Genomic DNA, 22,069 nt, shown 5'->3' with positions numbered 1-22,069 from the left:
GCGGAGTCAAGGGATACGGGGAGAAGGCAGGAACGGGTACTGACTGTGGATGATCAGCCATGATCACAGTGAATGGTGGTGCTGGCTTGAAGGGCTGAATGGCCTACTCCTGCACCTATTGTCCATTGTATCCATTTCTTTCCAGATGCCTTGCTATTTCTTCTTTAATGTTAGCTTCAAGCATTGTCCCAGCTACAGATGTTAAACTAACTGGCCTATAGCGTATATCCTTTTTTGAACAATGGTGTGACATTCACCTTCTTCCAATCCGCCGGGACTTGCCCAGAGTCCAGAGAATTTTGGTAAGATCACCAAAGACTCAACTATAACCTCTGCCTTTTTTTTTCAGTATCCTGGGATGCATTCCATCAGGACCAGGGGACTTATCTAACATTAGGCCGACAAATTTGCTCAGCACTGCCTCTTCAGTGATAGCTATTGTATCGAGGTCCTCACCTCCTGTCGTATCCATATGATCTCTTTTCAGCATGTTAGACATGTCCTCCACTGTGAAAACAGACACAAAATAGTCATTCAAAGCCTCAGCCATTTTCTCATTACCCAATGTCTATCCCCCTTCTCATCCTCCAAGGAACCTACATTCACTTGGCCATCCTTTTCCACTTTATATAATTGTAAAAACTTTTACTATCCATTTTTATATTTTGTGCTGACTTATTTTCATAAGCTACCTTCCCTTTCTTTATTATTCATGTAGTGGTCCTTTGTTGTTTTTTAAAGTTTTTCCAATCTTCCATTTTCCCACTACTCTTGGCGACTTTGTATGCATGAGCTTTTAGTTTGATGCCTTCTTTTATTTCCTTAGTTATCCATGGCTGGCTCTCCCACTTTTGTTCTTGCTTTTAACTGGAATATACTTTTGTTGATCACCGTGAAAAATCTCTTTGAATGTCTCCACCGTTTCTCAACCGTCCCACTATACAGCCTGTGTTCCCAATCTACCCTATCCAACTCCTCACTCATCCCATTGTAGTCTCCCTTGTTTAGGCATAATACACCGGTTTTAGACCAAACTATTGCACCCCCCATTTGAATGAGGAACTCAATTATACTGCGATCACTCTTTCCAAGAGGATCCCAAACTACAAAATTGCTCATTTTACCTCTCTCACTGCACAGGACCAGATCCAAGATAGCATGTAGGTTCAGTTACATGCTGTTCAAGAAAGCTACCATGTATGCTATGCACTCTATGAAGTCTTCCTCAAGACTGCCTCAACCTACTTGATTCACCCAATGTGCAAGTTAAAATCTCCCACCACAGACTCGATGGGCCGAATGTCCTACTTCTGCTCCTGTATCTTCTGGTCTAATAACTGCTGTTCCATCCTTACATGCCTCAGATATTTCTTCGTTTATTGTCTGTGCCAATGTAATGTTACTATGGACAACTCTCACCAGTGATTTTTTTTTCCTTTACTATTCCTAATCTCTACCGAGATGGAATCAACATTCTGCTCCTTAGATCTTATATCATCTCTCACTACTGTCATGATTTCATACTAATTAAGAGCGTTATCCCACCTCCCTTACCTTCCTGCCTATCCTTCCGTATTACCTGATATCCTTGGATATTTAATTCCCATTCCTCTCCACCCTGCAACCATGTTTCTGTAATGGCCACTGAATCGTATCCCTTTATACTGATTTGTGCCACAAGTTCACTGACCTTGTTACAAATACTACGGGCGTTCAGATAACGTGACCTTACACTCATTGTGCCTTTAAAATCCAATAATCTTTGTCTCTTATGCACTTGACTTTTTTGCACCCCACCCTTACTTTTCTCTTTAACTTTTGCTTTTACCCTATCTTTATCCATACTTTATATTTTACTTTATCCATATTTCGCCAATCTGTTGAACCCCCCCCCTCCCCCCGCTATTTAGTTTAAGGCCCTATCCACAACCCGAGTTATGCAATTTGCCCCAGATCCAGGTCCATCACAGTTCAGGTGGAGCCCATCCCATTGGTACAGCTCCCTCCTTCCCCAATACTGGTGCCAGTTTCTCGTGAATTCAAACCCACTTCTCCCACACCAATCCTTGAGCCACACATTTAACTCTCTAAACTTCTTAACCCTGTGCCAATTTGCATGTGGCTCAGGTAGTAATCCAGAGATTACCACCCTTTTGGCTCTGCTTTTTAATTTAGTCCCTAGCTGCTCAAATTCCCTCAGCAGAAGCCCTTTCCTCATTCTGTCTATGTCGTTGGTACCCACATGGATGACGATTGGATCTTTCCCCTCCCACTGCAAATTCCTCTGAAGGTCAGATAAGATGTCCCAAACCTGGGCACTAGGCAGGCAACACAGCCTTCGAGACACTCAATCCCTGCAACAGAGGACTTTGTCTATTCCCTCAAATACATTATCCCCAATTACCACTACATTTCTCTTTTCTCTCCCCCTCTTGAATGATTCCCTGAACCACAGTTAGGTTGCTCATCTGTTGGGCAAGCTCATGGGCTGAGGCTTCTCCAGCACCGTCTCTTGGATCCCACTACCTGCCTCACTTGCAGTCACACCCTTTTGTTCCTGCCCACAGTCCGAATTTGAGGCAGCTAATCTAATGGGTGTGCCTACCTCCTGAAACAGAGAATCCAGGTAACTCTCCCCCTTCCTGATGTGTCGCAGTGTGTGAAGCTCAGATTCCAGGTCATCAACTTTCAGCTTGAGTTCTACGAGCAACCAACACTTGCTGCGGATGTGTGGTCACCAGGAACCATGATGGGGTCTACCAGCTCCCACATCATGCAGCTACAGCACGTCACCTGATCCTGCATCATCCCTACTTTATTTAATTAGTTGTAGTTTGGTGAGTTTTTAATTCGACCACTACAAAAGCTTTACCCACTACTCAACTGTGCCTCCTCACTGAAGCCTCTTGAGCCAAAGTTAGTAAATTCCCCTCTCTCCACCTCTTGCAGTAAACTATACTGCAAAGTGACTTTTAGTCCTACCTTGTTAGGCCTACAACTTTGCCACTATTCTGATTATCGGTCTGCTTTTCTCTTTGGAAAAACATGCTAAACACAAACTGCTTATGCAAAGGTGAAAAAACCAGCCACCCAAAACAAGGGATAGACCAAAAAAACAACTCCTTTGCAACCCCTGTAAGGCAACCAAGTACAAGCTGTATAAGCACCTGCATCCAAAGGTTAAAATAGAACAAAAGAATACTACAGGCCAAACCAACCAAACCTCTTTCTCACACTCACAATCGCCCAAACAGCATGCACAGTCAGACCATCATCTGCTACACCGGCACCAGCTCAACCTGGAAGGTCAGCAAGCTTCTCAGTCATGTGACTTATGCTTCTCCCTCTCGATTTAGAGTATAAATTCAATCATATTATCATCACTGCCTCCTAAGGGTTCCCTTACATTAAGCTCCCAAATATGATCTGGGACAACACCCAATCTAAGATAGCCTTTCCCCTAGCAGGCCCAAGCACAAGCAGCTCTAAAGCCATCTTGTAGGCATTCAACAAATTCTCCTGCTTGTGATCTGACTCCAACCTGATTTTCCCAATTCCCTTGCGTATTGAAATCCCCCATTACAATTGTGACATTACCCTTTTCCAGCTCCCTTTGCAATCTCAACCCCACATCTCGGCTACTACCAGAGGCCTATATATGATTTCCATAATGGTTTTTCTCACCCTTGCAGTTTCTAACTCCACAAAGATTCAAAATTCTCTGACCCTTCTTTCAACCACGACTCAGTGATACCCACAACATCATATCGACCAATCTCTAATTGCGCCATGAGTTCATCCACCTTATTCCAAATGCCACACGCATTTAAATACAGTACCTTTAGTCCTGCGTTCTCCCTCTTTTGAATTTTGCTTCAATTGTACAATTTAACTCTTTGCTCTGTCTGCATTTGTACCCAATCACTGGCTTGTCCTTCCTTACATTCATGTTACATCCATTATCTACTTGTAAACCTGCTGGCTCATCCTCAGCCCTATCATACTGGTTCCCATTCCCCTGCCATATTAGATTAAACCACTCCCAATAGCTCTAGTAAACCTGCCTGCCAGAATATTGGTCTCCCTCAGATTCAAGTGCAACCCATCCCTTTTGTACAGGTCACACCTGCCCCAGAAGAGGTCAAAATTATCCAAAAATCTGAATCCCTGCCCCCTGCTCTAATTCTTCAGCCATACATTTATCTGCCACCTCATTCTATTCCCATCCTCACTGTCATATGGCACAGACAGCAACCCCGAGATTATTCCCCTTGAGGTTCTGCTTCTCAGCTTCCTTCCCAATTCCCAGTATTCTGTTTTCAGGACTTCCTCCCTTTTTCTACTTATGTTGTTGGAACCAATATGTACCACGACTTCTGGCTGCTCACCCTCCTTTTCAGGATAATCGTGGACGCACTCAGAAACATCGCGGGCTCTGGCACCTGGGAGGCAAACTACCATCCATGTTTCCTTTTTGCATCCGCAGAATTGCCTATCTGTCCCCCCTGACTATAGAGTTCCCTATTACTGCTGCCAGCCTCTTCACTTCCCAACCCTTCTGAGCCACAGAGCCGGACACTGCCAGAGGCACAGCCGCTGTTGCTTCTCCCAGGTAGATTCCCCTCCCCCCAACAGTACTTAAGATGGAGTACATTGTTAAGGGGGACGGCCACATGGGTGCTCTCCACTATCCGAAGATCCCCCTTCCCTCTCCTGACAGATTATCTGTCTCCTGTAGCCTCTGGGTGACCACCCGATGTAGCTCCTGTCTATCACTTAATTTTCCCTGACAAGCCGAAGGTCATCGATCTGCAGCTCCAGTTTCCTAACACAGAGTCTAAGGAGCTGCATCTCCAGGTGGCTGGCATCTGACACCCAGAACAAAACACTGGCTCTGTAGATATACCCTCTATTCTCTTCATAAGGAATGAACTTTACCTTGCCTTCGCCTGTTCTTCTCCGAAGCCCCGTTGAGCCAAAGCCCAACACTCTGACTCAGACCACTCCGCCAGGCGGCACCCCTCTTTTACGGAGACTGAGTTTTTAAAGCTCTTCGCCGGAAACTTGAGCGGGAACGCTTCTACTACGTCTGCACCCTACTCGAAAAGATCTCTGTTCTTTTCGCACAGCAATAGTCAATTTCAACTCCCCTCAGACCCATTCCAACCTGAATTCTTCCCCAACTCCTCCCTCAGACCATCACATCACTCCCTCCCCTCAAACCACACTCCCCCCCCTCAGTAACCAAGGCCTTTCACCCCTCCCACCCTGTCTGATCATTCCCCACCACAGACCAGCGCCTCCCCTCAGACCCGCCGTGCCAACACAACCCACGCTTTCCCCGCTGGAAACGGCTGTCTAATCCAACGCGCCGGCGCACTCGTATTCTGCCGGCTGCAGTTGGACGAGTAACGCAAGTGCGCTGCCCGCATTCAGAGCCGGGCACAGACATGCGTCCTTCGTCAGAAGCCGGCTGTACGACCCGCGCCTGCGCAACGCTGTGAAACCGTCTTCCACCCTCTCTTGAGTCCACGTTCTGGGGTCGCCATCTCCCTCAGGCGATCCTGTAGCTTGCTGGTTATTGAAAGCCTCACGTCCCGGATTCCAGTCCACCAGAACTGACTGGGGGTGGGGGGGCTTCCACTTGTTTTGGAAGAACGAGGTAAGAGATGCATATTGAAGGAAGATGCATTATCTGTCCTTTAACTCCATTCCTTCCCAGCATCCAGGAATCTGAACAGCCCTTCCCGGGAAGCGGCGATTCACTTAGAAATAGGAGGCCATCTGGCCCGTGGAGTCTGGTCGGCCATTCAATAAGATCATGGCTGATCTGACCATGGACCTACATTTTCCCAGAACTCTTAATTCCCCAACTATGTAAAAATCTATCCAACCTTGCCTTAAATATATTTTCTGAGGTAACCTCCGCTGCTTAATTTGGCAGAGAATTCCACAGATTCGCCACTCTTTGGGAAAAGCAGTTCCTCATCTTCACCCTAAATCTACTCCCCCAAATCTTGAGGCTATGTCCTCTAGTTCTAGTCTCACAGTGGAAACAACTTTCTTGCCTCTATCATATCTATCCCTTTCATAATTTTATATGTTTCTATAAGATCTCCTCTCATATTTCTGATTTCAGCGAGTACCGTCCCAGGCTACTCAATCTCTCCTCATAGTCTAACCTCCTCATCTCTGGAATCAACCTGGTGAACCTCCTCTGCACCACCTCCAAAGCCAGTATATCCTTCCCCAAGTATGGAGACCAGAACTGCATGCAGTACTCCAGGTGCAGCCTCACCAGTACCCTGTACAGTTGCAGCATAACCTTCCTGCTCTTCAATTCAGTCCCTCTAGTAATGAAGACCAACATTCCGTTTGCTTTCTTGACAGCCTGCGGCACCTGCAAACCAACCTTTTGTGATTCATGCACAAGCACTCCTAAGTCCCTCAGCACAGCAGCATGCTGCAATATTTTACCATTGAAATAATAACCTTTTCTTTCCCTTCCAAACTGGATGACCTCACATCTCCCAACATTGTACTCTATCTGCCAGACCCTTGTCCACTCACTTAACCTATCTATATCTCTCTGCAGACTCTCCGTATCGTCTGCACAATTTAGTGTCATCAGCACACTTACATACCCTACACTCAGTCCCCTCTTCTAGATCGTGAACAGTTGCGGGCCCAGCACCGACCCGTATGGCACCACCGCTCACCACTGATTGCCAACCAAAGCAATACCCATGTATCCCAACTCTCTGCTTTCTGTTGGTTAACCAATTCTCTATCCATGCTAATACATCACCCCAACTCTATGCATCCTCATCTTATGGATAAGTCTTTTATGTGGCATCTTATCGACGCTTTCTGGAAACCCAAGTAAATAACATCCCTGTTCCCATTTATCCACTGCGCTTGTTATATCCTCAAAGAACTTGCCTTTGCTGAATCCATGCAGCATGTGCCTAAAGGATCCATTTCTTTCCAGATGCCTCCCTTTCTCATCTTTAATGATAGCTTCAATCATTTTCCCAAGTACAGATGGGAGAGAGTAGGTTACCAGTAAATAAATGGCGATTGGGGATGCTGAGAGCCAGAGTAGACTCAATAGGCACAGGTCAAAGGTAAGGGTTCTCGACCTGGAGTCCACAACTCCCTTGCTTAATGATATTGGTCCACTCCATAAAAAAAAAGGTTGGGCACTCCTGGTCTAAAGCAACACACACAAAATGCTGGAGGAACTTGGCAGGTCAGGCAGCAACCATGGAAATTAATAATCAGCCGACATTGCAGGGCTGGAAAGGAAGGGGGAAGATGCCAGAGTTAGAAGGTGAAGGGAGGGAAAGGAGGACATGCCAGGTGATAGGTGAAGCCAGATTGGGGGTGGGGGGGAAGGCAGACGAAGTACTAACCATGGGAGGTGTAAGTGGAAAATGTAAAGGGCTGGAGAAGAAGGAACCTGAGAGTGGACCAAGGGATGAAGGGAAAGAGGAGGGGCAGCAGGGGGAGATAATGGGCAGGTGAGGAGTAGAGGTAAGGGGCCAGAGTGGAGATTGGAGAAGGGACAGGGGAAAAATTACAGGAGGTTGGGGGAAATCGATATTCATGTCATCAGCATGGAGGCTACCTAGATGGAATTTGAAGTGTTGCTCCTCCAACCTGAGAGTGGTCTCATCGTGACAGAAGAGGAGGCCATGCACCAATATGTAGGAATGGCTATGGGGACAGGAATTTAAATGGTTGGCCACTGGGAATTCCTGCTTTTTTGGAATGGAGGAGAGGTGCTCAACAAAGCAGTCCACCAATCTGCGTCAGGTCTCAGGGAGCACTAGACAGATAGACAAGCCCAACCAATGTGCTGGTGAAGTGTTGCCTCACCTGAAAGGGCAGGTGTAGCACTTCAGTCTACTTGTGCTGTAAGTAAATATGAAAGGACAGGAGACAATGAGAATTTTCAAGTTTGCACACCTTTACTGTTCAGTTTTTTTTTGTTGCATTTTGTCGAAATTATGAAGCAATGGGGGACTTCTGCATTCTTACACTAAATTACCACTTTATTACACACATCTGTACACCTGATTATCAATGCAAATATTTAATCAGCTGATCAGGTGGCAGCACTCAATGCATAAAAGCATGTAGATATGGTTAAGAAGTTCAGTTGTTGTTTAGACCAAACATCTGAATGGGGAAGAAATGTGATCCAAGTGATTTTGACCGGGGAATGTTTGTTGGTGCCAAACAGGGTGGTTTGAGTATTTTCACATAGTTTCTAGAGTTTACAAAGAATTGTGCGAAAAGCAAAACAAAAATCCTGTGAGTGGCGGTTTGTTGGGTGAAAATACCTTGTAAGTGAGATGGCTAGCCTGTTTCAGGCTGACAGAAAGGCAACAGTAATTCAAATAACCACAAGTTACATTAGTAGCGTGCAAAAGATTATCTCTAGATGCACAACACGTTGAACGTTAAAGTAGAGTGGCTACAGTAGCAGAAGACCATGAACTTGCATAAACCACATGTACCAAATAAATTGGCCACTGAGCACAAATACAACATTCAAACAGGGTAAGTGGAGAGGAGCAGAAATTCTGCCAGGGGACCAGATGACCTGAGTTCATTAGGACTCTTCCTATTGAACATGTTGATTATTGCAGGGACATCAACCTGAAACAGAGTATTTAAAGCAGAACTGATTTATTAGTAACATACAGAATATTAAATTCCAGTTCAGTTATTAGGGACAGAAACATCAGCATAAATACAAAACCACCTACAAAACCCAGTGTGTATTGACCACCATAAATAATTGTGGAATATAATGCCTGCTCTCCTCTGTGACCCTTCATTTTAGCAGATGCAATGGTAATGTACTCTGTATTTTGATCAGTGTGAACTCAGTGTCTCAGCAGATTGGAAGACTGAATAAATCTCTTCTCACACCGAGCAAGTGAACAGCCTCTCTACCATGTGAGCTCCCTTGACTGAGCAAATCCCCTCCCACATTCAGATATGGTGGACAGCCTCCCACCAGTGTGAACCTGCTGGTGTTTCAGCAGGTTGGATTGTTGGGTGAATCCCTTTCACACTTGGAGCAGATGGAAGGCCTGGCTCCAGTGTTCTGAGTTGACTCGCTCCAAAGTTCTGATGAAGTGTTTCGGCATGAAACGCCTACTGTTTATTCCTTTCCATAGATGCTGCCTGGCCTGCTGAGTTGCTCAAGCAGCATCTTGTATGTGTTACGCTGGATTTCCAGCAACTGCAGATTCTCTTGTGTTTATGATTCACTCCAGTGTGAATTTTCTGATGATTCAGCAAGTGAGATGACTTAGTGAATCCTCTCGCACACACGGAAGAGGCAAACAGCCTCTCTCCAATGTGAACTTGCTGTTAAGTCAGCAAGTGGGGTGACCAAGTGAGCAAGTTTCCACATTCAGTGCAGCTGAATGGGCTCAGTCTGGTGTGAACTCACTGATGTTCCAAAGGCTGGATAATTGAGTGAATCCCTTCCCACATTTGGAGCCCGGTGTGAACTCGCTGGTATGTCAGTAGGTGGAACAACCAGGTGAATCCTTTTCACACAGTAAGCAAATGAATGATTTCTCCCTCATTTGATCTAGTTGCTGTCCCAGTGGTTCAGAAGACATTGTGAATTCATGACACATGTGGAGCAGTTTATCCAGTGAAGATGTACTAGTTTGTTCTCAGGGACCTGGATCAATGGTCTGAGGAAAATGGGTATGGAGAGTAGAGGGAAGTGATAACCTGAAGGGGTGGGTCAATGCTGCCAGACAGATTGAACCATATAGGAAAGGGAGACAGAGGCTGGTGCATGATAGATCAAGGCGAACAAAAAGGAGAAAGATTGAGATAGCTGCTAGGCAGGAACACAAAGACTACCAGTGCTGAAATCTATTAAACCCATGCGGTGCCACTGACCTACCCACTGCTGCCCAATAGGGAGGAACGTGTGTGGCTGTACAATGCCTTGCATGGTCTGACATCACATCCAGTCTCTGGTATCCATGCATGTATTCTCCCATCCTTTGACCATCATAGGTAGCTTTCTTTGCTGAGAGGTTTCTGGGTACTTATGGCCACCATGACTCTAGTGTAAGCAACATCTGCTGCTCTTTGACAGATGCTTCACCTGCATGCTAAGGGAGGTGGGAGCAGTTCCAGCCTATCCTTTCATTCAGTGCCATGACGGCCAACTTGTGCCCCAGCTCCAAATAACAACCATCACCCCATATCCCTTGCTTAACAAATTAACCCAGCATCAAATTTCTACCTGAAAAATTATTGCAGCCTTTTACATCATTCATAAAAAATCTGATTCCCTGGTGCTTGCTCCAGCAGACTTATCTCCCACACTACCTTTGTTATAAAATCTTCAATTAAATTATCCTTTAAATATCAGATATGCAGGAAATAGGCTGGGTATTAAAGATCAAGGTGATATATTCTTGATTTGTCAAGAATAAACTCTAATCACGGGCTGTAAACATCAGCAGAATGAAGCCAGACCAGGACAATGACCATGGTTAAATCCTGGATATCATCAGCAGCAACGACAGGAATATCCAGCTTCTGCAGTCACTCATCGACTCACCGGTGATTCTGCAGACTGAGCTCCTTCCCACACTCCCAGCCGGTGAATGGCATCACCTCAGTGTCACCTTACTGGTGACTCCACAGACTGGATTGTTCATTGAATCCCTTCCCACACACAGGATAGATGAATGTTCATTCTGTAATGTGAACTCGCTGATGATTCTTCAGGTGGGAAGACTGGGAGAATCCCTTCCCACACTCAGAGCAGGTGAACGGCCTCTCCCCAGTGTGAACTCGCTGGTGTGTTTTTAGGTTAGATGACTGGGTAAATCCTTTCCCACAAACAGAGCATGTGAACGGCCTCTCCCCAGTGTGAACTCGCTGGTGTATCACCAGGATGTCTGACCGACTGAATCCCTTCCCACACTCAGAGCAGGTGAATGGCCATTTTCCAGTGTGAACGCGCTGGTGCGCCATTAATTTGTCAGACCGTGTGAAACACTTCCCGCACTCAAGGCAGGTAAATGGTTTTTCTCCAGTGTGAACTCGCTGGTGTATCACCAGGCTTCCTGACCGAATGAATGCCTTCCCACACTCAGAGCAGGTGAACAGCCTCTCCCCAGTGTGATCACGCTGGTGCGTTTTTAGGTTGGATGACTGGGTGAATCCTTTCCCACACACAGAGCACGTGAAGGGCTTCTCCCCGGTGTGACTTCGGCTGTGAGTTTTTAGGTTGGATGACTGGGTGAATCCTTTCCCACACACAGAGCATGTGAATGGCTTCTCCCCAGTGTGAACTCGCTGGTGTATCACCAGACTATCTGAACGAATAAATCCTTTCCCACACTCAGAGCAGATAAATGATTTCTCTCCAGTGTGAATTCGCTGGTGTTTTTGCAGGTCGGAACACTGAGTGAATCCCTTCCCACATTCAGAGCAGGTGAACGGCCTCTCACCAGTGTGACTTCGGTGGTGAGTTTCCAGATGGGAAGGAGAAATGAATCTTTTCCCACAGTCCTCACACTTCCACGGTTTCTCCCCAGAGTGACTGATCTGGTCTCCTGTCAGTGTGGATGCTTGACTGAAGTCTTGCTCACACTCAGAACACGTTGACCATTTCTCTCCACTGTCAGTGGAGCTTTCTGCTTCCATGTACAAAGTCTGCTGATGTTCAGATTCCAGTGGATTGGGTGACACTTGCAGGTTGTGATCTGTCGTTTGGTTTGAGCTTCTGGTCAGTGAATCCTCCATTATTGACACCCTGTGAAATTAATTTAAATGAAGTGTGAGAGAAAGACAGTACAGAAAAGCAAGTTCTGCAATTCGGACAACTGTGTGTCCACCATCAAAGTGAGGTGATGGTGAAACTTGTGGATTATTATAATACATGTAACACCAGGGCAGCATCAACTCTCTGGATACACATGACTGTGTGGTTAGACATCACTCAAATTCGCTGATGATACAACCATTGTTGGCATAATCTCAGGTGGTGATGAGAGGGCGTACAGGAGTGAGATATGCCAACTAGTGGAATGGTGCCGCAGCAACAATCTGGCACTCAACGTCAGTATGATGAAAGAGCTGATTGTGGACTTCAGGAAGGGTAAGATGAAGGAACACATACCAATCCTCATAGAGGGATCAGAAGTGGAGAGAGTGATCAGCTTCAAGTTCCTGGGTGTCAAGATCTCTGAGGATCTAACCTGGTCCCAACACATTGTTATAAGTCATAAAGATGGCAAGACAGCGGCTGTACTTTATTAGGAGTTTGAAGAGATTTGGCATGTCAACAAATACACTCAAAAACTTCTATAGTTGTACCATGGAGAGCATTCTGACAGGCTGCATCACTGTCTGGTTTGGGGACTACTGCACAGGACCGAAAGAAGCTGCAGAAGGTTGTAAATCTAGTCAGCTCCATCTTGGGCACTAGCCTACAAAGTACCTAGGACATCTTTAGTGAGCAGTGTCTCAGAAAGGCAGCGTCCATTATTAAAGACCTCCAGCACCCAGGGTATGCCCTTTTCTCACTGTTACCATCAGGTAGGAGATACAGAATCTTGAAGGCACATACTCAGTGCTTCAGGAACAGCTTCTTCCCCTCTGCCATCCGATTCCTGAATGGACATTGAAGCTTTGAACACTACCTTACTTTTTTTTAATATACAGTATTTCTGTTTTTGCACATTTTTTAATAATCTATTCAATATACATAATTGATTTACTTGTTTATGATTATGTTTTGTTTTATTTATTATTATTTTTTTCTCTCTCTGCTAGATTATGTATTGTATTGAACTGCTGCTGCGAAGTTAACAAATTTCACATCACATGCCGGTGATAATAAACCTGATTCTGATTCTGGCTATTAAACAGTTCCCTGGACTGTGACCTCACAGTCTACCTTGTTGTGATCTCACACCTTATTGGTTACCTGCACTGCACTTTCGTTGCAGCTTACACTATATCACTGTTGTGTTACCTTGTTCTACCTCAATGCACTGTGTAATGCATTGATCTGCAGGAACAGTATGGAAGACAAGCTTTTCACTGTACCTCAGTAGATGTAACAACAATAAACCGACACCAATAACCTACAAGGCCGTGCCAGGAAGATTCTGAGGTCAGGAGTTCACCTTCTTATCAAGGGGTCCATTCATGAGTGTGATAACAGTGAGGTAGAAGCTGTTCTTGAGACTGGTGGTGTGTGCTTTCTGGCTTTAGTGTCTGCCCAAAGGAAGAGGGGTGAAAAGAGCATGTTCGGGGTGGGTGGGGACTTTGATTCTGCTGGTTGCCTTACCAAGGCAGTGAGACGTGTAGACAGCGTCTGTGGAGGGGAGGCTGGTTTCTGTGATGTGCTGAGCTGTGTTCACAACTCTCTGCACTGTCACTGCTATACCAAGCCGTGAAGCATATGGACAGGCTGCTTTCTTTGGTGCATCTGTCGACACTGGTGTGCATCAGGGACATGCTGAATGTCTAGCCTCCTAAGGAAGTACTGAGGAAACATGTTCTTGCTATAGAGGCAGTGCAATAAAGCTTTACTAGACCATTTCCTATGTATGAGGAATTTGCTGTGGTGTGTCAATCAGGGTGTGACATGCGACAAAAAAAATTCAATAATTATAAAGAATAATTTAAAAATAAATGATATAAAAACAAAAAAGAGGAAAAGAGCTAACTGAGTTAGAGGTTAAAGTCTGAATATGGAATATAATGCACATAAATAAATATATTAGAATGCACCAACATTTTGTTTTACAATATAAAAAATAGTTTAAGGTGTCTACGGTACACAGCAGTGATGGGGAGGGGTAATAGACAGAGTGGGGATAACTGGAATTGTTGATCAAATTAACTGCCAAGGCAAACTTTTCACTGCATCTCGGTACATGTGACAGTAATAAACTTATACCAGTACTCACGTGGTTCACTCATATCCTTCGGAGGAAGCAAGATCTCCTGCACGTCTGACCCACACTCAGCCTGAGCCCCCTGAGTAAAACAGGCAATAACTGAAAGTGTGCTGACTGAACAGACCTGATTTCATTTCACAATGAGTTTAATTATTTCAAACTTCATAACCCTTCTTTCTCTCTTCTCACCAAGTATCTTTCTCCTATTCCTCCTCAATCTCTCGCCACATATGGATTTATTTTCACAGCCACGCCCACCATCTGCCTTCCCCCCTGGCCTTTTGACACTGATCATCACATCACTGATAAGGTATTACTCTGATCATTTCTCCGTTTCACTTTCCTCCCTCTATACGAGACTTCTCCCCGTGTATCCACCCTCGAATCACGCTGATGGGTCCATAGCTACTGATCTGCTAAATCACCCAGCCCAATAACTACCATCATTGAACCCATCAAAATCATTCCCTCATCTCACACTCCCAAACTATTGTTTATTTTGGGTTTCTGGGGTCTCTGTCAATTCACCTTTTCACCATTCAATCCAAAATGTTGACCCCCATTAACATTTTGTCCAAAGACCTGACACTTTGCAGTGTCTAATCCATGGTGAACAAGACCCAGTGCATTTCATTGCCTGCAGGTCTGTAATCTCCGCAGGATGACCAAGGACTCACTGACCCAGATAACTTGCAGTGACCTCTTTGATTCTCCAGCCGTTCATTCACCCTGTTTGTCTTCCTCCCTCTAGCAGACTCTGGCAGAGCATCTCAAACCCATGTCACTGTGCAGCTCTCTCCCTGGGACTCCTCGTTTGTTCCTTCACTGAGCTGCAGATCTCTGGAACAGGAGCTCCAGCTTTTCACTGATTTCCATTGTTCAATTACAGGGAAACCCCAGGAGCCCAAACCCATCTGTTCTGTCCACCCCTGCTAGGGTGTACGGTGGCCTGGTTGGAACACACTGTCCTGGGTCATCAGCATTCCGAAGGATACAGGGATATGAACCTCACCTGAACCAACATGTTTAACTTATCTCCCAGAATTCCACAGGTCATTGACAAGTCACAAACCCCGTTCTCTCCTTCACAGATGCTGACTCACTTCTAATCCGTTTCTATTCCACTGACCCGGCTGATCTTTGGTCTCCAGAACAGAATGCTAAACGTGTCTCTATGGTTTTATTTTTTTTAATTCATTTATTAAGATTCTACCCGGAATAGACCCTTCTGACCCTTTAAACATGCCTCCCAGCAATCCCCTAATTTAATCCTAGTTTAATCGCAGGACAATTTAACAATGACCAATTAACCTATCGACCAGTACGTCTTATGGAATGTGGGAGGAAACCGGAGCACCTGGAGGAAACCCACGTGGTCACGGGGAGAATATACAAAGTCCTTGCAGGCAGCGGCAGGAATTGAACCCGGGTGGCTGGTACTGTAAAGTGTTGTGCTAACCGCTATTCCAGGGGTCCCCACCTTTTTTGCAACGCGGACCGGTTTAATATTGAGAATATTCTTGTGGACCGGCCGACGGGAGGGGTGTCTAAGTAGGGTTGCCAACTTTCTCACTCCCAAATAAGGGACAAAAGTAGCAGTCAAATACGGGATACTTGTGTTTACCCCAAGAAAGACTACCATGACCATGAAGCCTTGCGCGGGGACCTGTGTGCGCATGTGTGTATGTGCCGATTTTTTTCCTACAAATCAGTTTTGGCTTAATCTTCCTGATTCTTTTAAGTGAAACTTGCATTATTTTTACTTTATATAGGCTGTGAATTATATCATTGCTGTTTTTACTATATGTTAGTGTTATTTTAGGTTTTATGTGTTATTTGGTGTGATTTGGTGTGATTTGGTAGGTTGTTTCAAGTTCAACAGTGCGTGACGGGGAATGAGGAAAGGTGCAGCTGACTCCTGTCGTTTCATGTCGCCAAATCATATCGTTTCCTCGCGGCCCGGTAGCTCATGCTTTGCGGCCTGGTGGTTGGGGACCGCTGCGCTATGCTACTGTGTCGTGCCACACTCAGCATCTCTGTTCATCCCAGCCATTTCAAAGCTGTGGTCCCAGGAAGGAATCTCACTGCAGAGACAGGTGTGCTATCGAATATCAGAGACTTGTAGGAAGACACAGCACAGAGAGTAGTGGACTCACCCAGTAGATCACAAGCTCATCCCATGGCAGTGTTTACTCGGGGATGCAGTGGTTCTACCAACTGTGCCACTCTGTTCTCCTGTTTCTACAGCATGTTGGCAGCAAGATCTGGAATGGTAGACACACGCATAGTAACTCACTGGAGTTTCTCAATAGAAATACCTGCCAACACTGTTCAGTTCAATGTCCTCACTAAAAATGCAACGTTCCATCAATGCTGTACAGGAGTTTTAACCATCATTTTGGTCTGTGTGTGGGTCAGTGGGACTAGGCAGAAGAACAGAATGCACAGACTGGATGGGCCAAAGGTCCTGTTTCTGTAGTACTCCATGACGAAAACATTTTGAGAAGCAAGAGAAGAAATTGCTGGGACCTTGGTAGAGATTTTTGTATCACCATTAGCCACACACAGGGGAGGGTGGATAACTTTGTGCCTTTATTTAAAACATAAAACTATAAAACCCTGATTAGACCTCACTTGCAATATTTTGTTCAGTTCTGGTCACCTCATTAGAGGAAGGAGATTTACTAGCATGCTGCCTTATGAGGATAGGTTAAGGGTGCAGAAAAGATACAGAAGGTTGCAGCCAGGACTAGAGGATTTGACTTCTTTTTCCAGGAGGAGGAGGAGAAGATGGAGGCGCGACGCAGCGCGCGTGGCCACTTCCGTGGTGATGTCTGTTATTTGTCAAGTAGGGGACCGTGCAAAATCCTGATTTGATGGAGACAGACATGAGAGTACGGAGGAACATCTGGAGAAGCTTCTGAAATGCCTGCTTCGCTGCTGCTGCTGCTACTGGTTGGGAACTGGAATCTCCAGAGCAGAAGGCCCTGAATCCTCGGCTTTGCTTGTTTTGGCGGCCGGGGCGACGTCGAAGGCGCTCGGAAGGGCTGGTCAGAAACTCGAAGTTTTCGGATGGACGGACTCGGTGTTGGCTGTGGTTGGCTGCTTCCACGGCATCGGCAGTTGTCGGTTCCTTGGAGGTTTATGGCAGGGAGCTTCTCCCTTTGCCGCCTGCTATCGGAGACTCAGGAGCTGATCGACTTGGGACTTTGAGACATTTTTTTTACCATGCCCATGGTCTGTTCTTTATCAAATTATGGTATTGTTTTGCACTGCTGTAACTATATGTTATAATTATGTGGTTCTGTCAGTGTTAGTCTTTGGTTTGTCCTGTTTTCTGTGCTATCACTCTGGAGGAACAGTGTATCATTTCTTAATGCATGCATGCATTTCTAAATGACAATAAACGAGGATTGAGTGTTTTCATAATCTAAAGGAGAGTCTACACAGTCTGGGACTCAAGCAGTAGTAAATTAAGGACTTGCTGTGTTGTCTAGAAGATGCTTTGCCACTCTCCGAGAGGCTTCTTCAATTCTAATCCGTGGTGGGTAGTTTCCCAGTTTATAAACTCTGAGAGGTGTTTAAAGGTGTAGCAATAACATGAGGGTCATTAAGGGTCGTAGAGGTAATGAGAGAGTCATTAGTCTTATCTTTGCAAGAATGGTGGTGTGAACTGTTGTGAAGATGCCAGTTTGGAGATGTTAGGACTACATTGTAAGTAGTTGACAGGTGGTGTCATACCCACACTCCCTCTGTTCAGGGATGGGTTTTCCCTCTTTCAAGCCACTGACCTCCCTGTCCAAAATGTGCACATTGTTATCATCAAAGTGGTGTCCCTTGTCCTTTAGGTGTAGGTATACAGCCGAGTCTTGACCTGAGGTGTTAGCCTTCCTATGTTGGTCTTATTATGCTTGTGGAGTGGTTCCAAAATGAAGTGTGTACATTTTGGACAGGGAGGACAAGTGATTTGAAAGAGGGTTAAAGAAGCCATCTTTGTCAAACTGGAAAACCCATCCCTGGACAGAGGGGGTGGGGTACAACACCACCTATCAGCTACTTACAATACAGTCCTAACATCTTTAGTCATAGTCAAACTTTATTGATCCCAGGGGAAATTGGTTTTTGTTACAGTTGCACCATAAATAATAAATAGTAATAGAACTATAGTTAAATAGTAATATGTAAATTATGCCAGTGAATTATGAAATAAGTCCAGGACCAGCCTATTGGCTCAGGGTGTCTGACCCTCCAAGGGCGGAGTTGTAAAGTTTGATGGCCACAGGCGGGAATAACTTCCTATGACGCTCTGTGCTGCATCTCGGTGGAATGAGTCTCTGGCTGAATGTACTCCTGTGCCCAACCAGTACATTATGTAGTGGATGGGAGACATTGACCCAGATGGCATGCAACTTGGACAGCACCCTCTTTTCAGACACCACCGTGAGAGAGTCCAGTTCCATCCCCACAACATCACTGGCCTTATGAATGAGTTTGTTGATTCTGTTGGTGTCTGCTACCCTCAGCCTGCTGCCCCAGCACACAACAGCAAACATGATAGCACTGGCCACCACAGACTCGTAGAACATCCTCAGCATCGTCCGGCAGATGTTAAAGGACCTCAGTCTCCTCAGGAAATAGAGACGGTTCTGACGTTTCTTGTAGACAGCCTCAGTGTTCTTTGACCCGTCCCGTTTATTGTCAATTCGTATCCCCAGGTATTTGTAATCCTCCACCATGTCCACACTGACCCCCTGGATGGAAACAGGGGTCACCGGTGCCTTAGCTCTCCTCAGGTCTACCACCGGTTCCTTAGTCTTTTTCACATTAAGCTGCAGATAATTCTGCTCACACCATGTGACAAAGTTTCCTACCGTAGCCCTGTACTCAGCCTCATCTCCCTTGCTGATGCATCCAACTATGGCAGAGTCATCGGAAAACTTATGAAGATGACAAGACTCTGTGCAGTAGTTGAAGTCCAAGGTGTTAATGGTGAAGAGAAAGGGAGACAAGACTGTCCCCTGTGGAGCCCCAGTGCTGCTGATCACTCTGTCGGACACACAGTGTTGCAAGCACACGTACCGTGGTCTGCCAGTCAGGTGATCAAGGATCCATGATACCAGGAAAGCATCCACCTGCATCACTGTCAGCTTCTCCCCCAGCAGAGCAGGGCAGATGGTGTTGAACGCTCTGGAGAAGTCAAAAAACATGACCCTCACAGTGCTCGCTGGCTTGTCCAGGTGGGCGTAGACACGGTTCAGCAGGTAGACGATGGCATCCTCAACTCCTAGTCGGGGCTGGTAGGCGAACTGGAGGGGATCTAAGTGTGGCCTGACCATAGGCCGGAGCAGCTCCAGAACAAGCCTCTTCAGTGTCTTCATGATGTGGGAGGTCAATGCCACTGGTCTGTAGTCATTGAGGTCACTGGGGCGCGGCGCCTTCGGCACAGGGACGAGGCAGGACGTCTTCCACAGCACAGGAACCCTCCAGAGCCTCAGGCTCAGGTTGAATACATGGCGAAGTACTCCACATAGCTGAGGGGCACAGGCTTTGAGCACCCTGGTACTGACACCATCCGGTCCTGCAGCCTTGCTTGGGTTGAGACGTTTCAGCTGTCTTCTCACCTGTTCACAACAGTTCACACCTCTGTTCATGCAAAGACAAGACTAATGACCCTCTCATTACCTCTACGACCCTCATGTGATTGCCATACCTTTAAACTCACAGAGTTTATAAGCCGGAAAATCACCCACCATGGATCAGAACTGAAGTAGCCTCTCGGATGAGTGGCAAAATGTCTTCCAGACAACACAGCGAATCCAATTGCCTTCATTTACTACTGCTTGATATACAATGACCTGGATGACTGAGAGCTTTCATAGACTAGTCTGGAACAGTTTTCACTGGAATGACGGCAACGGGGGTGACCTTATGGAAATTTATTAAACCACAAGGGGTGGAGATGAGGTGGATATTCAGAGTTTCTCCCTGGCAGTAGAGACTGAAACTAAAGAGCACTGGCTCAATGTGAGAGGAGAAACATTTAGAAATTGGTTTATTACTGTCACATATTAAGGTATAGTGAAAATCTTGCTATCCATACCTGCAATGAATGTCTTTTATTAACACAGAGAGTGGAGAGCAAATGGAATGAACTGCCAGAGGCAATAGTGGAGCTGTGGGTGGGGTGGGTTACAATTATGTTACAAGGACATAGGGGTAGGTTCACATATAGCTAAGGTTAGAGTGATATGGGTCAAATGCCTTTAGTTCAGGTGGGCATTTTGTTTAGCATTGATGAGTTGGGGCAAAGGACCTGTCTCCATGCTGTTTAACTCTCTGACACAAGCTAGGTTGCAATAGTTTAACTGCATACAAGCGACACTCAGAAGCAGCATTCGAGTTTTTGACCCATTTCCAAGTACCGCGTTTATCAGGGGTATTATGGATGTAAATTTATTAACTCTGCTGACTTGGTCATCAGTTAATCAAAGACACAATTGAAGATATTCTTCGATGAGCAGATTAATGTTAAGGAATATTTACTGCAGCTGTTCAAATTGATGACGGGTATCATGTAATTTCAAGGTAAACTGTTTCCATTGGAAGAGAATTATTCAACAAAGGTTGTAACTGGAAGTTTAACTAATCGTCTTCCTCTCACTCAGTTTGTACGACTTGTGTTTTCTTGCAAATGGTGCTTAATTGATGCATTGCGCCCGTGACGCTGCTGTACTCGTTCTCTTAACAATCAACCCGACTTCGACCCAGAATCGGGTTTAATATCACCGGCATATGTCGTAAAATTAACAAAATGCTCGACAGCAGTACAATGAAATACATGGTAAATAAATATAGAAAAAACGGAATTACTATATATTACATATAGTAATTCAGTTTTTTTCTATATCTATATAATAGTTAAGTACTGCAAAAAAAAAAAATCCCAAGGTAAAAAGACAGTAGTGAGGTAGTGCTCACGGGTTCAATGTCCATTTAGAAATCGGCTGGCAGAGGGGAAGAAGCTGTTCCTGGATCGCTGAGTGTGAGCCTTCCTTCACTCCTTCCTGACAGTAACAATGAGAAGAGGGCAGAGTGTTTGGATTAGATCTTGCGCCCTCTGCAGAGTCTGGACAGCTCCCCGGCTGTATCCCATGCCTACCTGTTTACCCATAACCCCAGATGAGTGAGAAACCAACATATCACGGTTCCAGCAACAGCCGGGCGTTCCGACGGCCAGCAGTGAATCCAGGGCTGGCCTGGCAGCGCGTTCCATTAGGGAACCAGAAATTGGCCGGGTTTCGGGACCGGGGGAGAGCCGGCACTGTGGAAGTCCGCAACGTTTCTGAAGCTCGCACCGCTTCTCCCTTAGCAGGAGGAGGAAGTGCTGATTAAATGCGCATCGACAACCCGCTCCTACCTGCTGCCGACTCTCCAGCCTCTGTTCTTCACTGGCCGCATGCGAGTATTTCCGATACGACTTCCGGTTTTCGGCGCCAGCGCACTAGATTGCTTTCCCACTTAATAGCGGTTTCTGGGGCGCTTAGGTGTCTGGGTAAGGATGGTGCCATGGAAATTACCTGAAAACACCTTCAGAGCTTTTCCCTGATGGCTAAAAGCTAGAAAATTGTTCACGGAGTTACGCGATATCAGCTTTAATACAGAAGTATTGGAGGACAACAGTGGTCAAGTCTTCTAGGTCAAAATCATCAGAAGTAATTCAAGTAGTAGCACATAGTTTTATCTGTAAGATTGTGGACTTTAGGTATGTGGAGAAATGGAACAGAAAGAAGTTGGGGCCAGTCAAAATCAGTCTAAATGGGGATCCTGGTGGATCACTCCTGCTCATGTTCTACAACTTTCTACAGATATAAAGTGGAGAGCATTCTAACTGGTTGCATCATTGTCTGGTGTGGAGGGACCACAACACAGGATTGGGGGAAAAGCCATTATAAACTCAGCCAGCTTAATCATGGGCACTAGACTCTCCACCATTGAGGACATCTTTGAAAGGTAATGTCTCAAATTAGTTGTCGTCTATTATGAAGGACCTCATCACCCACTACATGCTATCTTCTCATTGCTTCTATTCAGGAGGA

At 45.7% G+C, this 22,069-nt stretch overlaps 1 protein-coding gene across 1 annotated transcript; it reads right to left on the bottom strand.

The window, feature by feature from the left end:
• Positions 1-8,718: 8,718 nt before the first annotated feature.
• On the bottom strand, positions 8,719-21,413 carry LOC140204013 (uncharacterized). The gene is made up of 2 exons (XM_072270234.1): positions 21,391-21,413; positions 8,719-11,815 (listed from the first exon to the last, which is right to left on the bottom strand). Exon 2 carries the CDS (start codon positions 11,803-11,805, stop codon positions 10,747-10,749), a length of 1,059 nt encoding a protein of 352 aa, XP_072126335.1. The 5' UTR covers positions 11,806-11,815; positions 21,391-21,413; the 3' UTR covers positions 8,719-10,746.
• Between the last annotated feature and the right edge of the window lie 656 nt (positions 21,414-22,069).

This window comes from Mobula birostris, chromosome 10 (genome assembly GCF_030028105.1).
Source record: "Mobula birostris isolate sMobBir1 chromosome 10, sMobBir1.hap1, whole genome shotgun sequence".
In the NCBI taxonomy this organism is placed as follows: Eukaryota; Metazoa; Chordata; class Chondrichthyes; order Myliobatiformes; family Myliobatidae; genus Mobula; species Mobula birostris.
This window is presented reverse-complemented; position numbering and strand designations above follow the sequence as displayed.

Bases quoted from the DNA above. Each gene is read 5' to 3' on its own strand.
- LOC140204013 (XM_072270234.1), bottom strand. From the start codon at position 11,805: ATGGAGGATTCACTGACCAGAAGCTCAAACCAAACGACAGATCACAAC.